Genomic DNA, 15,372 nt, shown 5'->3' with positions numbered 1-15,372 from the left:
AGGAAGGAGTCATGATTTATAAAATATTTTCAGATGAACAAAAGTACTCAGGAGAAAGTTAAATATCCATGTTTTGATAAAATAGAAAAGAAATGAAAGAGTACTTGAAGTCAGAACAAGATAAGCAAGGGAAACAGAATGAAGATAATACAGTAATGTTCAAATAAATTAAAGTTGATTTTTCTGTTGCCTCTCTGTTGACATAATGCTGCCTTTTCATACTGGAAACTCGCTAACTACAATATAACTTCCTCTTATCTTAGAGGGAGGGCCTTGCAATGATACTGTTATTTTATGATGTACACTTACAGTACAATATTATCCACCACTTCCTTTTTTCACTTGCTTTCCAAATCTTCTCTGCCCATCTGCAAAGTCACTCTGACTTTGAAATTTACTAGTTACATTTTAACTACTAGGTTGATTCCTTCCTTTATATAAATAGAGCCACACCAGGAGTAAAGAAAGTTTCTGAAGAAGGGATTCATTTTACCAGGATGTCTAAGATATGGGCCTCTTTTCTTCTGCTCATACAGTTGTGTTGTTACTTCAGCTGTGGGTCCTGTGGGAAAGTGCTTGTGTGGCCGATGGAATACAGTCATTGGATCAACTTAAAGACGATACTGGATGAACTTACTCAGAGAGGTCATGAAGTGACTGTGCTGGCGTCTTCAGCGTCCATCCTCGTGGATCCCAGCAAACCATCCGTAATTAACTTCGAGGTTTATCCTACGTCCTTTACAAAGGATGACTTAGATCTCCGCTTCATGAAACTGATTAAATTGTGGGCATATGAGTTACCAAGGAGTACACTGTGGGCATATGATTCAAAGATGCAAAAGTCATATTATGACTATTCTGACATTGTTCTCAAGCTTTGTCAGGATGCAGTTTTGAACAAGAAACTTATAAAGAAACTGAAAGACTCCAAATTTGATGTTGTTGTCGGAGATGCCATTTCTCCTTGTGGTGAGCTGCTGTCTGAGCTGCTAAACCTACCTCTGGTCTACAGTCTTCGATTTACTGCCGGCAATACATATGAAAGACTTTGTGGAGGGCTATTACTACCTCCTTCTTATGCACCTGTTATTTTATCAGAACTTAGTGACAAAATGACATTTATGGAGAGGGTGACAAATATGTTGTATTACCTGCATTTCAACTATGCATTTGAGACCTTTGACAAGAAGAAGTGGGATCAATTTTACAGTGAAGTATTAGGTAAGTCAGTAGTTAATTATCTTATTTTACCTCTGATATATATAAATAAATCTTCCTTTTTAAGAAGTGGTAGAGTGTGTGTGTGTGTGTGTGTGTGTGTGTGTACACAAATATTGAGATACGCATATATACAAATATAAAACAATTTTTTTTCTAGGAATAGTGACTAAATGATAATGTGACAGCTTTCTTTTTAAAATTTTTTTATCTTTTTAAAATTTATTTTTATTTATTTACTTTACATTCATTCACTGCATATCATTATAGCACACAACATGAGTGTTCCCATCCAGAATACATTAAATATTGACCTGCTCAAGGGTATTACCTATTATCTTGCACACATAATTTTCCATTTTGTGTTTCTTAACTGTTTACTTGCTTCATTTTTTATTAGTCTTGATTCTCTCCCTCTCAGGTTTTAGTCAAAATTTATTATTTTACCCTAAGAGCTTGTGCAAGGTAGGTTGGAATGTTATGACACTGAGACCTCCCTCTAATTTGACATTGTACCATTAAATAGTCCTGGGGCTTGTTTTTGTTTTGTTTTGTTTTGTTTTTAAATTTGATAGGCATTGTATTTTTTATAAATCATGAATGTCTAATCAACTTATTACTGTATAACTGAACATCCTAAAACTTAGGATTTAAAATTATCACCCTTTTATATTCTCATGATTCTGTGGGTCAGCAATTTAGGCTGGCCTATGCAAATATCCCTTCTTTCTTCTCTGAGTCTTGCTTGGGCTCACTCATTTAGAGGCAGTTAGCCATCAGCAGGGTTAAGGCAGTGAATTATTTTTTAAAAATACCACTTGAGTATCTCAGCCATACTTAGAAGATATGTAATCACTCTCTATGACTAAAAGGGTATGTAACATGACGTTTAAATTACTAAGGAAATTGAGATGCCAGTTATAAAAACATTAGCCTTTCACTGCGATGTGAAAGGAGAATCTGCTGAAAAATTAACCAGAGATTTTAGGCTATAGAAAATAAACTATTGGATGTGACACCGTGGTAACAGCATACTAAGCAATGTGAAGAAAACAGGCACAGGTGACAAATAATCAAAATATAAAGCTGGCTAATGAGTGGGTGTAATGGGTGGGTCTGTGGGGAATAAAAGAATATAAAAGAATAAGCAAATAAGTCAGAGACCAAGGTCTTTAAGATCAGTGCACTAAAAATTAACTAGGAGTCATAGGTCACTTTTAAAAAAAAGCTCTTAAATGAGATGTCAAGGACAATGTGAAGGAAGCAAAGGACATCAATGAACAAACAATTAAATCAGAAAACTAGATGAGGAATGATGATTAGGGCAGGTGGGTTTTAGGGAATAAAAGACTAGGCAAATAAATGCAAAGCCACAAAAACGCTTAGAAAACATAGGCAGATTTGAGGGCAGAAGTTCAAGAGAGTAATGTTGACAGATCTTCACAGCTAAATCAGCTTCCCAGTCCAAACCAGAAATTTCCTGTCATTCCTTGAACAGGCATGCGTGACAGCATTGGTGACTTCACTCTGGATAGAAGGTGACAAAGGAGAGTCTTTGTCTAAAAAACGCAGAATTTGCAGATATTTTTGTTTTTGCTGAATACACCTTATCACACATTTCCACATACTTAGTAACATTTATTATCAGTTTACCAATTATTGTAATTTTTCTAGAAATCTAAGACACAAATGTAAATCAAGAAAAATACCTTGGACTGAATCATAATACAGTTTCTTAACCTCCCATTCTGTCCTTGTAGTTATCAAGCAGTTTTCCTTTCCTACTCCACTGCAATAATTCATATATGTCAAAAGTTTCAAGTTTCCTAAGAAAGAAAAATATAAATGAGGTTGAAAACAACATCAAAAACATCATTTTCATTTAGGGTATAACTTGCATTATGCACTTTACTGATAAAAGATAGCCAAGGAATTTGGTGCTGAAGAAACTTTCTTCTGTGAAATACACAAGGGAAGGTCTTTGGACTATGGAAACAAAAGCTTGTTGGCTCCAGGTGAGACCTGTATCATTGGAGAGGATTTCTGATGTACTGGAGTTTTTCTGCCTGCCTTTCTCTATATTCCTAAAGGAAATTCAACTTCTCATGAGTGACTCATTCATTCTCTGGAGACTGGTTGAATGCTACTGAAAACTAGATGGAGGGGGAACCAGCAGTTAGTCAACCGCGGTTCGTGTCCCGGACCCGGTGGCTTAAAACTCATGCCGGGCGCGTGTGCGTGTGTGCCCAAGATCCCGAGAGGAGAATGGAGGAGAGGGGATTGCGGCATGACCATCCCCCCTGGGGGTGATTTCTCGCTTTCTGTCTCTAATGTCTCTCTCTGTCTGTCTGGCGAGCGCACGTGCCCTATAGTAAAAATCTCTCAAAAAAAAAAAAAAAAAAAACTAGATGGAGACAAGTGTGAGAAATGCAAATTCTTCATATTGCACATGTTAATATGAACATATTTAACATGGACAATCTTTAGATTTTTAAAAAACAGTTTCATATTCATCCACTTACCTTAACCTTAGAGTATTTCTTCAGTTTTAATGATCAGCAAAGTGGGGCTTGAGTTGGCCCTATGCCCCACATGAAACCCTATCACTAATGTCTTCAAAAAGGATAAGGATCTTCATTGGTCAAGGAAATAAAATACATTTGAAATACTATAGTACTAAATAAAAAGGCCAAAAATATCATGTAAGAGATACAGAGACATGCAAATCTAATGCTATGGAGATGGAAAAGGGGAACGTGGTCATTTAGAATATAATACACTTAAAATTCATCATTCACTTAAACAAGAATAGAGAAATAAGGTTCTAGTAATAAAATCTACCAGTCAGCTTGATTCGTAATCCTTGAAAAGAAGAATGAATATTTGAAACTAGAAGGACAGTTGAGATGAGAGTATCTTCTTAGATGTGTAAGTTTTTTTGGTTTTGGTTTTGGTTTTTAAAATTTTTGCTCTAGAGCACATGCACTTGCCAGAGAGAGAGCAGAAAGTGAGAAATCACCTCCTGGGCAATCCCTTCTTCTCCATTCTCCTCTAGGTATTTTGGACAAACATGTGCATGTACCTGATGTGAGTTTTAAGCTTTCAGGTCTGAGACTCAAACCATGGTTGGCCACGTGGGAGTCCAGTGACATAACCACTATGCCATCTGCTGGTCCCATAAATTAGGTTTGTTTTTGTTTTTGCTTTTTTCTTTTAACACGGCCTTTATTATCTTTGGTTTTTGTTCATATGTTTGGTCTAAATTTTCTAACACTGGCATGTTTTAATTTGTTTGATCTACAAGAGATCCGAAATTTTCTTTTAAACTTCTCTAAGGAAATAAAAAGATACAATGGGCAATATGTACCCACTTATGAGCTGTTCCTTACATTTTTGTTCATTTGTTTACAGGAAGACCCACTTCGTTGTGTGAATTGATGGGGAAAGCTGACATATGGTTGATGCGAACATATTGGGATTATGAATTTCCTCACCCACTTTTACCAAATTTTGAATATGTTGGAGGACTACACTGCAAACCTGCCAAACCCCTGCCTAAGGTAAATCAGTTTCTTGGAAAGAGTTTTCCATTTCCAATCTAAATGTTGTTTTATGAAAAAGACATGGAACAATGTATAAAATTTATTTGTAAAATTACCTCATATATTATGTGTTTCATTTTTTATTATCACTACAAGACTCTGGCTACATTATAGTTGTGAAAACGATGAGAGAAATGCAAGGTCTTTGAAACAGTTATTTACTGCTCAACACATAAGCAAGGATACTTTTTTCAACAAATGGATATTCTTTGTCTACTAGATACCAGATTCTATATGCTGTATAGAAGGAGAGACCAACAAGAAAGTTGCCTTGGGGAAGCATAGAGACCAGTTGACTGGAAAAGCCATAAACATTAAACAAGTACAAGAACTAGACCCCCTTTCTCTCACCATCGACAAAAGTCAACTCATAATTGATCTAAATAAGGCTTCAAACTTTTACTTTTGGAAAACACAGAGGACACACTTGAAGACATTGATGTAGGCAAGCATTCTTAAATAGGACCCTGAAAGGTTTGCAAAAACTACAAAAATAAACAAGTGGAAAAAAAACTTCTTCATGGCAAAGAAAACACTGAAGAGATTGCCCACAGAATGGTAGAAAATATTTTCAAATTATACTTTAGATAAAGGATTGATAACCAGAATATGTAGGGAATTCAAATAGCATACATGCAGAAAAAGTAATAATTCACATTTTTTTAGAGGTTTTTGCTATAGGGCGCGTGCACTCGCCAGACAGACAGAGAGACAGAAAGCGAGAAATCACCCCCCAGAGGGGATGGTCACGCCGCAATCCCTTCTCCTCCATTCTCCTCTCGGGATCATGGGCATGCACGCACACGCGCCTGGCGTGAGTTTTAAGCCACCGGGTCAGGGACGCGAACCGTGGTCGACTACATGGGAGTCCAGCGACATAGCCATCACGCTAAACTGCTGGTTCCCATAATTCAATTTTAAAATAACTAATTGATCTGAACAGATAGTTCTCAAAGAAAAAAAGACAAATAACCAAATAGCATATGGGAAAGAAAAATGTTCAACATCTTTTATCATAAGGGAAATGCAATTCAAAACTACAATAAAATATCACTTGAGACCAACAGATGGCATAATGACTATATTGCTGAACTTCCAAGCATTCGACCACAGTTCAAGTTCCGGACCCGATGGCTTAAACTCATGCCACACACATGGGCGTGCATGCCCAAGATCCCGAGAGGAGAATGGAGGAGAAGGGATTGTGGCATTGCCATCCCCCTGGGGGATGATTTCTCACTTTCTGTCTCTCTGTCTTCCTGGTGAGCACATGTGCCCTATTGTAAAAACCTCTCCCAAAAAAAAAAGCAAGTGCTGATGAGTCTGTCATGAAAAGAGAACCCTCCTGCATTGTTGGTGGAAATGTAAATTAGTATAGCCACTGTAGAAAACAATATGGAGGGTCCTCAAAACTTTACAAAAAGAACAACTATATAACATGGTAATCTTACTCCATCTTATTTATCCAAATGACAAGAAATAACTCAGGTGGAAAGACACATGCACTTCCATATTCATTGCAGCATTATTTAGAATAGCTGAGATATGAATTCAGCTTAAGTGTATAACAACTGATGACTAATACTACTCAGTCTTGAAGAACAATGAGATCCTATCATTTGATACAAAATGGTCATATCTAGAAGATATAATGATAAGTGAAATAATGACAGACTATGAAAAGACAAACACTGCATATATTTTAAGAGATGTGGGAAGCTAAAAGAAGACACTATAGCCAGAATAAGTGTAATCAAATCAAATTCCCTGTTCTGCTGGTTATCAGCTATGGGTCCTTTGGCAAATCATTAAACTTCTTTAAGTCTCAGTTTCTTTATTTATAAAATAAGAATAATAGATTATCTTATTGCATTATATAGGTGTGATCATAAAATTGTCTAATACAGTCAATTCTTATTATTCACGAATTCTATATTTGCAAGTTTACTTAGTCACTAAGACTTATTTGTAATTCCAAAGTCAATATCCACAGTGCTTTCTTAGTCATTTGTGCACATGCACAGAGCAATGAAAAGCCTGAGTCATCTGAAGTGCATGTTCTCAATTGAGATTGAACAAATGAATGCACTTTTTGTTTCAGCTGTACTTCCTGTCATGTGTTTTGTTGGTGATAGCACTGTTTAAAATAGCCCCTAAGTACAGGGCTGAAATGCTCTCTAGTGTTTCTAAGAAGAAGTAAGAAGGCTGTAATTTGCCCCATGGAGAAATTATGTTTGTTAGGTAAGCTTCATTCAGTTACAAAGTTATAGTGTTGTTGGTTATAAGTTCAATGTTAATGGAACAGTTGATCCTTCCTCAAGAATTTTTTTTAAGGTTTTGCCTTAGGGCATGTGTGCTCACAAAGAGAGAGAGACAGTGAGAGGGAAAGTGAGAAATCACCCCCAAGAAGGGATGGCCATGCTGCTATCTCTTCTCCTCCCAGAATCTTGGGCACCCGTGTACACATGCCCAGTATGATTTTCAAGCCACCCAGTCCATGACTTGAACCATGGTTGGCCAAGTGGGAGTTAGGCAACATAACCACTATACCATCTGCTGGCCCAGCAATATGTATTAAGTAACATATCTATAAACAAAAACACATAAAACAAGGTATATGTTAGTCAGTTGATGAAAAGTTTGAGACAGGAGGTTTGTGGAAACTTAACATTGTGTTTTTCCTAGAAACAATGAATTGGTATTTTCTAAGGAACTGTTTGTGGCAATTTTATTGTAAAAACAAAACAAAAACAAAAAGACTACTGCAAATTATAAGCCATGCTCTTATACAGTGTCAAGAACATAATAATTAGTAAATATTAGCTGGTGAAAACTTTTATTTTCACTATTGTCTTTTCTCATGAAAGGATTTAGTTTGACAAACCAAGGTAAGCAAATGAAAAATCTTTAAATTCTATCTTAAGTTTTAATAATCTTGTCTTGGAGGGACCCCTTCTGGCAGTTATATATGGAGAGTATGTACTGAAAAATTTACATGTTTTCCAAAAAAATTTTGGGTGCACTTTATCATTTGGTCAGGTCTTACTTGCTATCAAAAAGTTTCACACTACAAAACAGCAAAGATCACCGTAGCCTGATAACATGTTTAGTAGAAATTAGTGTTTCTCAAGAGTTCATTGTAGTAGAACATTAAAAATCATTCAGAAATGCATAAATTAGAAAAGATACCATTGTTTTTTCAATCTCTAAATTGTCTTTACCTCACTAGCTATGCTTGAAAACAAATATAGTGAGTAAGACTCAGGAGAAAATGTTTGGTTTAATATTAACCTATAAAACAGGACATAAAGTAAAAAATACACATGATTTTCTATAACTTTTTGTCATGGAGTCTAGTTCACAGATTAATTCACACTCTCCAGGAGTAAAATCTGCCAAAAATAAATCATTTATGTATAAAATTCATTACATTATCAAGCACGACTTCAGTTCCCTTAGAAATATCAGGGCCAGGTCCAGAAGGAGAATCGAGTTTATACTCAGATTTAAGCAGTATATAAAAATAATGTTTATAAGGGCCAGCAGGTGGTGTGGTAGTTAAGGGCGCTGGACTCCAACATGGCAGATTGTGGTTCGAGTCCCAGACCAGTGGCTTGCTTTCTCTCTCTCTCTCTCTCTCTTTCTCTCTCTAACTCTCACTCTACCCCTCTCTGATCAAAGTAAAATAAATAAATAAATGGATAAATAAAGTTAAAATAATTCTTTAAGAAATAATGCTTATATATTTTAGAACAATTTTATTAGAATTGAATAAAATAAACTGCAGAAACATTTAAAATATAATTTCTTTAATATAAGATAGGATTAATAAGTATGCTAAGTATTAGCAAGGTATGTTCCCCCAAAAAAAGAAAAAGAATATTTTCATAAATTTTTGTCTCTTTCAGTCAATTAATATAATATTGATAGAAAATAATTGGTTTGATTAAAGAGCTCTCTGATTGTTAAATTAAGGAAGCCTGTTGGTAGCATGAATTTGAAACAGTAAGAAATGTTGGAATGAATAAATAGAGGGTTTTTTAAATTATATATGGATGATTTAACAAGGAGACTATCCTTACACTAAAGCAGTTACATATGATTTCTCTTCAGTATGGATTATTATGAAAACTTGCACACAGAAAGGATTTCTTGAAAAACTGCACACTAGAAAAGTATTTGTATATCATTCAGTAACTAAAATTCAGGATGTAGAACAGCATACATATTCAGAGTAGCTAATTCCAGTCTGCCTTTTCATTTTGTTCATGAGTTCTGTTAAAATATTTAGATCCTTTTGAATACTTAGGTCAACTGCTAACTCCTCAAAAGAGCACACACAAAAAGCCCTATCGATGAAGCAAAGCTAAGTTTATTTATTCATATCAGGAATGGAGAAAAACATTGTGATGTACTTTCATTACTTTTCAAAAGGAGTCAGGGAGAATCCTCTTGAGTTATAAGAGGTTGGATCCTAGGCTAGATGACATCAAGGACAGTTTTGTAAAGTAGGGAACTAGCTGGGACTGGGCAGAGTTTATGACTGAATTTTAAATTGCTGAACACAGTAAGGTGGGATGAGGTAAGGTGAGGTCTTGAAAGGAGCCTTGGTGAGCAAGTTCATCTTGTCTTATTAAAGACATTAAGCTATTTTAGTTGGTCACAGTCTTGCCATTCTGGGACAAATTTGATCTCAATATTGTTTAATACAACATGAGAAAAAACATCCTTCATCTTGTATTACGTAAGAGGTAGAATGGAAACGATGTTTGGTTTTTTTAGTACTCACTTGAGAAAATTAGACTTGTGTTACAACAACATAACAGATTCTTCAGACTTTTTATTTGCTACCATCTCTTGCTGAGCATTGATCAGTATTGATACAATAGTCAATGATTTTGCATTGCTTAAAGAAAATGAATTTCGTATCACGCATCTTCTTTAATGGTATGGCAAGTTAGAACACAAAACTATTCTGAGTTGAGTGTCAGGGTCTTTTTTTTTTTTCTATTTAGAAATGCATGTATTATGTTCATTTCTTTCCAGCAAAGAAACAAAAGAAAAAGGAGATAGAAAACTCCCTGAATTGATATCCCTTAATAATATAGCAATTTTTTTTCTTTGCAGGAAATGGAAGAATTTGTCCAGAGCTCTGGAGAAAATGGTGTTGTGGTGTTTAGTTTGGGGTCAATGGTCTACACCCTTCCAGAAGAAAGGGCTAACATGATTGCATCAGTCCTTGCCCAGATTCCACAGAAGGTCTGTGTGCTGAGCAAGTACTAGAAATTGTCTTTGTGCCGTACTACTTGAGTGAGTTCCTTTAGTCTATAGAGAGGGCCCATTAAAAAGGTTTCCCCAAAGAGGAGAGATTTCCCAATAGATCAAAACGATCTTATAAAACTATTTTTCTTTCTAAGTTAAATTCTAAAATAGTTTAAGGGAGACTTATTTGCTTAACTATTCCAGTTTAAGCTTTGTGTTGCACTCAGATGCATTTATATATTAGAGATTATATGTGAGATTTCAGTGTCATTATAATAGCATAACCAGCAACACAAGAACACCCAATTCTTACCCCCAAAATCAAGGTTTTCCCACATGGTTTTCTGGAGGATTGTGGAGTTACTAGCTGTAGAGAGGCATCAAGTTGCAGTTCAATAGTAGCTGCAGAGGCACTCAACATCAGAAACAGAATTTTGCAAAAGACTGACTTAGAACATTGAGATTCAATTCCTTCCTTGGGCTCCTGATCGCTGTTCTCACAAGATAAAAACAGTGTATGCATCTTAAAACCAACCTGCCACATAGAGACCAAGAGAGAAGTCTGGGATGCCCTGAATCCCCTTGATGTGGAAGAGTGGGGAGGGACAAAAGAGTCAGCTCTAAGAGGTCTGACTTTGACAGCTGTTACAACAGAAAAATGTTATAGCAGAAAAGAGTAATAAAAAGGAAAGGGCACAGGTCCTTGACCTTAAGATCTCTTAGCCTTGTCAGTTAATGACTGTTGTCTGACCAATATGCTCTTCTGGCCAACTGATAAACTACTTCCTTAGGGATGGGAAGAAAGGGGAGAGACATAAAATGGGAAAGAGGAGATAGAGTCGGGTTTTGCACAGAGAAAAATAGAGAAGAGCTCTGTCCGACAAATTTTATAGTTGTTTTTTTCTGAAATTATCAGATGAATCTGAGCTCTATTACCAGTTGAGAATTACTTGCCACCTTCATTCATAATCCAAATGCACTCAAAGAACCTACTCTATTTCTTTCTGAGAGCCTAGAACCAGGCTGAAACTTCTTGACAGGTAATAGATCTGTTATTAAACACACAAAAAAAGAACAAAAGCAAACCAACAAAAAATATCACAGTAACCTAAGATTCCTTGAGACTCCTTCCTATTGGGAAGTGTGAATTTCAGCATCACTCACCACCTAGGACTGGATGTAGCATCATTAATATATGAGACATTACAAATTAGTGCTTTTAGTCTATAAAGTGTGATTAGATGTCTTCATACCTTAAACTATTAATTGGCCTATTTTAGCTTATTATGGTGAATGAAAGTTAATGTGGCATTTTCAAATTTTTAAAAATTTTTATGACTTGTCCTAGTATTAACTCTAAAATTATTAGCTTTCTAAAATAAATATAAAAATATGTAAAACTATATATTAATAAGCACATTATTAATAACTAAGGAAAATAAAAACCTGCGATAAATCCTTGGACAAATTTATTCTTCAAAGATTGTAGAAAATATTGATTTCCCAATGTGTAACCTAAACTAATTTATATTCCATCTATAAGAAGAAAAACCTTTGTCCCAAGTAGTAGAAAATGCAATATTACTGGCAAGATAGAGTGATATAAATCTCGATCAAGACACTCAACAGAAACAATGAACATAAGCTTATCCTCATCAATTCCCCTCAGAAAATATTATAGCAGGAAATACCTTCTAAGGATTAAAACCACAAGTTTGTTGTATTAATGGTCACTTGAAATAAATGTATGAAAATTTCTGTTTTGTGATTTACGTGATAGTTCTGATTGAGTCTTCAGTGATTCTATACTATTAAAATATTTTGTTTTATTGGGACCAGCAGATGGCATAATTGTTACGTCGCTGGACTCCCACGTCATTGACTGCAGTTCGAGTCCCAGATCCAGTGGTTTAAAACACACACTGGCGCGAGTGTGTGTGTGTCCAAAATTCCAATAAGAGAATGGAAGAGAAAAGATTGCAGTGTGGCCATTCCCCCTGCAGGGTGATTTCTCACTTTCTATTTCTCTGTCTCTCTGTCTCTCCAGTGAGCACACATGGCCTATACCAGAAATCTTTCTCTCAGAAAAAATTTAAAACTTAAAAAATTAAAAATAATTTTATTTATAAACTCATTCCCCTCAGCTTGTTAGAATAATAATTTGTAGTAAACCCTACAAAATTATTTGATAAAAGGGTATCTGAAATTTTGGTACTTTCATTATTATTTTTTCTTTTTACTTTTATTGTCAAGTGTGTGTGTATCCATCAGAAAGAGAGAAAATAAAAAAAAGAAATCACCTCCTATTAGGTCATTGTCATGCCACAATCCTTTTTCTTCCATTTCTCTCCCTTCAGGGTTTTGGGCACTCATGCACACACATCCGGACTGTTCCTTAAGGCACAGACAGCCAAACCCAAACCATGGTTGGCTATGTGGGATCTGATTCCTAAACCACTATGCTGGACTATTTGATTTTTAAAACTATTTAATAGCATTTCATATTACAAACAGAAATTTCCACATATATTAATTGAAGGAAGATAGCCAAGATAATTTTTTATTAGGCATTAATTTTAAAAATTAATGAAAGACTAAAATCTCATTGTGGACTAAAGCAAGCATTTTCTCCGTTTTAATAGGTTATATGGAGATTTGATGGCAAGAAACCAGATACGTTAGGACCCAATACTCGGCTCTTTGAGTGGATCCCACAAAATGACCTTCTTGGTAAGAAAATGGCAAATTAATACTAAAATTCTAAATGAGAGAAGATCTAAGGAGAAATAGTTCAACAGCAACCTAATGCAATATTTGCTTTTGAAAAAATTTTGTGACTCAACAAGATGTGGGGGTAAAAAGGAATGGAAAACAACTGGATATATATATATATATATATATATATGAAACTAGAAATGGAAAATTATTGACAATAACATGACTACACAGTATATTCTGGATGGGAAATCACCTTTTGTATGCTGTGACAATGCTCAGCAAATGAATGTAAATTAATTAATTAAAAACAAAAAAAGAAAACCTTGAAGATTAGGTACTCACAGCCTCATGCCTATAAATTTTTGATAGCTTCTGAATTGATTTTTCTCTCTTCATATTCTCCTAACCTTAATCCATTTCTCCATTGATATTATAGTGCTTAATTCTAAAATGATTGAGATGAACATCATTACATTCCCTTGAAATTTCAGTGAGTCATATTGTCTACAAAATAATAAAGTATAAATTTGATAAGCTACAAAGCACTCTCTGGATCAACATATCAATCATTTCTCCTCTACTTCAAAGATCCCTCCGAGATACCCCACATCTTAACATAGCGAATTTCTCTGTACTCTTTTAAGTCTCCCTGACTTTTAACAGGTGTTCATTGAATGCACTCCCACATTTGTCTACCAGAGAAATTTACTCTGCACTAACTTCTGGCTTGAAGCTTTGTCTTCTTCCTTCAAACAGATTTTTTCAGTAATCCACAGATGTTTATGTATGTGATCCTCTGAATACTATAAATCTGTGCAGGAAATATTCCTTTCTTAATTGGCTTATACTATCAACTTCTTCTATTTCTAAATTTGCTTAAAATTTATTGTTTTTCTTCATCTCTGTCTTAGGTCACCCAAAAACCAAAGCTTTTATTACTCATGGTGGTGGCAATGGAGTCTATGAAGCCATCTACCATGGGATTCCTATGGTGGGACTCCCCATGTTTGTTGATCAGCCTGACAACATTGCTCACATGGAGGCCAAGGGAGCAGCTATTGGCCTGGACTTGAACAAAATGTCAAGTGCAGATTTTCTCAATGCATTGAAGACAGTTATTAATGATCCTTCGTGAGTATAACATTTTTTTTAAGACATAGTTTTTACAGGTAGCTTCTTCTATCAATAGTATGAATTTCTTTCCATTTTTAAGAGTCTAATTCTAAAATAATTAAAATAGTATAATCAGTCTGAAATTTGTTTCTGTACTCAAGCACACAGTTATTTCAGAGTTGCATTTTAACCCAATAAAATATATTTTTTTACCAATTAGTATAATACACACACAAAAAAAATGTAAAGTTATACAGCTAGTCGTAAGAAGCACATTATAAAAAAAAATCAGAGAATCCGCTGGGGAAAAAAGATGAACTAAAATAAATACTAAATATTCAATAATGTAAAATTTCTGAAACTGTAAATCTTTATGTTAAAAATATATATTTATCACTATTGTAATAGATTTTTATGAGATATAATTTACATAGCATAAAACTTACCTGTCTAAAGTGTGAAATTAAAATATATTTGGTGTGTTTACAGCTATAAGTGGTACAATGATCTAATTTTAGATCATTTTTATTAATCAAAAAGAAAATTATCTTTCTCTTTCTATAGATTTTCCTATTCGAAAAATTTAAGATAAATCCAAAAGATGATCTTTTGTAATTGGCTTATTTAACTAAGCATTTTTTGAACGTCATTTGTATAGTATTATCTATTAGTATTTTCTTCCTTTTTAGTGTTTACTAATATGCTATGTTATAACTATACTACATTTATTCATCTTTTGGTTGTTTACTTTTTTTCTAATATGATGAATAATACTGCTACAAATATTGCTATACTTTTTTATGTGAACACTTTTTATTTCTTTTGGGTAGATATATAAGAGTGAAATTCTTAAGTAATATGATAATTTTATGTTTTTGAAGAACTGCTAAGCTGTTTCCAAACTGGCTGTATCATTTTACATTCCCATCTGCAGTGTGTGAGGGTTCCAATTTCTCTACATGGTGGCTTAAATTCACGCCATGCAAGTGTGTGTGCGTGCTCAAGATCCTGAGAGGGGAATGGAGGAGAAAGATTGCAGCGTGACAATCCCCCCCGGGGGGGGGGGTGGTGATTTCTTGCTTTCTGTCTCTCTGTCTTTCTGGCGAGCGCATGCACCCTATAGCAAAAACCTCTCAAAAAAAAAAAATATGTATATATAAGTGCACAAAAGTTGTAAGTTAAAAGATAGGAAAATATCTGTTAAATCAGTCACCAAAGTAAGCAATTGTAACATACTAATATCAGACACAATAGACCAGAGACATTACTAAAACTAAAAAATGTTTCATAATGATACATTAAGGAGCAGAGCATGATATTATGATATCTATACAGAAAACTAATCACCACAGTCAGGCTAATTTCAATTTAATAAAATATATGATTTAATCAGAAAAGTAAGCTAATTTTATATATAAATATATATGTGTGTGTCTATAAATACATACATATATATATA

At 34.6% G+C, this 15,372-nt stretch overlaps 1 protein-coding gene across 1 annotated transcript in view; it reads left to right on the top strand.

The window, feature by feature from the left end:
- The first annotated feature begins 443 nt into the window (after positions 1-443).
- Positions 444-15,372, top strand: part of LOC102500959 (UDP-glucuronosyltransferase 2B17) — a 23,718-nt gene continuing 8,789 nt past the window's right edge. Inside the window, exons 1-5 of the mRNA XM_006163580.3 lie at positions 444-1,221; positions 4,630-4,778; positions 9,948-10,079; positions 12,725-12,812; positions 13,712-13,931. Coding sequence (XP_006163642.1) covers positions 498-1,221; positions 4,630-4,778; positions 9,948-10,079; positions 12,725-12,812; positions 13,712-13,931 — 1,313 coding nt within the window. The 5' untranslated portion in view covers positions 444-497. The remainder of the gene's footprint in view (positions 1,222-4,629; positions 4,779-9,947; positions 10,080-12,724; positions 12,813-13,711; positions 13,932-15,372) is intronic.

This window comes from Tupaia chinensis, unplaced genomic scaffold, assembly GCF_000334495.1.
Source record: "Tupaia chinensis unplaced genomic scaffold, TupChi_1.0 Scaffold142652_1, whole genome shotgun sequence".
Lineage (NCBI taxonomy): Eukaryota > Metazoa > Chordata > Mammalia > Scandentia > Tupaiidae > Tupaia > Tupaia belangeri.
Note: the sequence above shows the minus strand (reverse complement) of the source record. Positions and strands in the feature narration are given on the sequence as shown.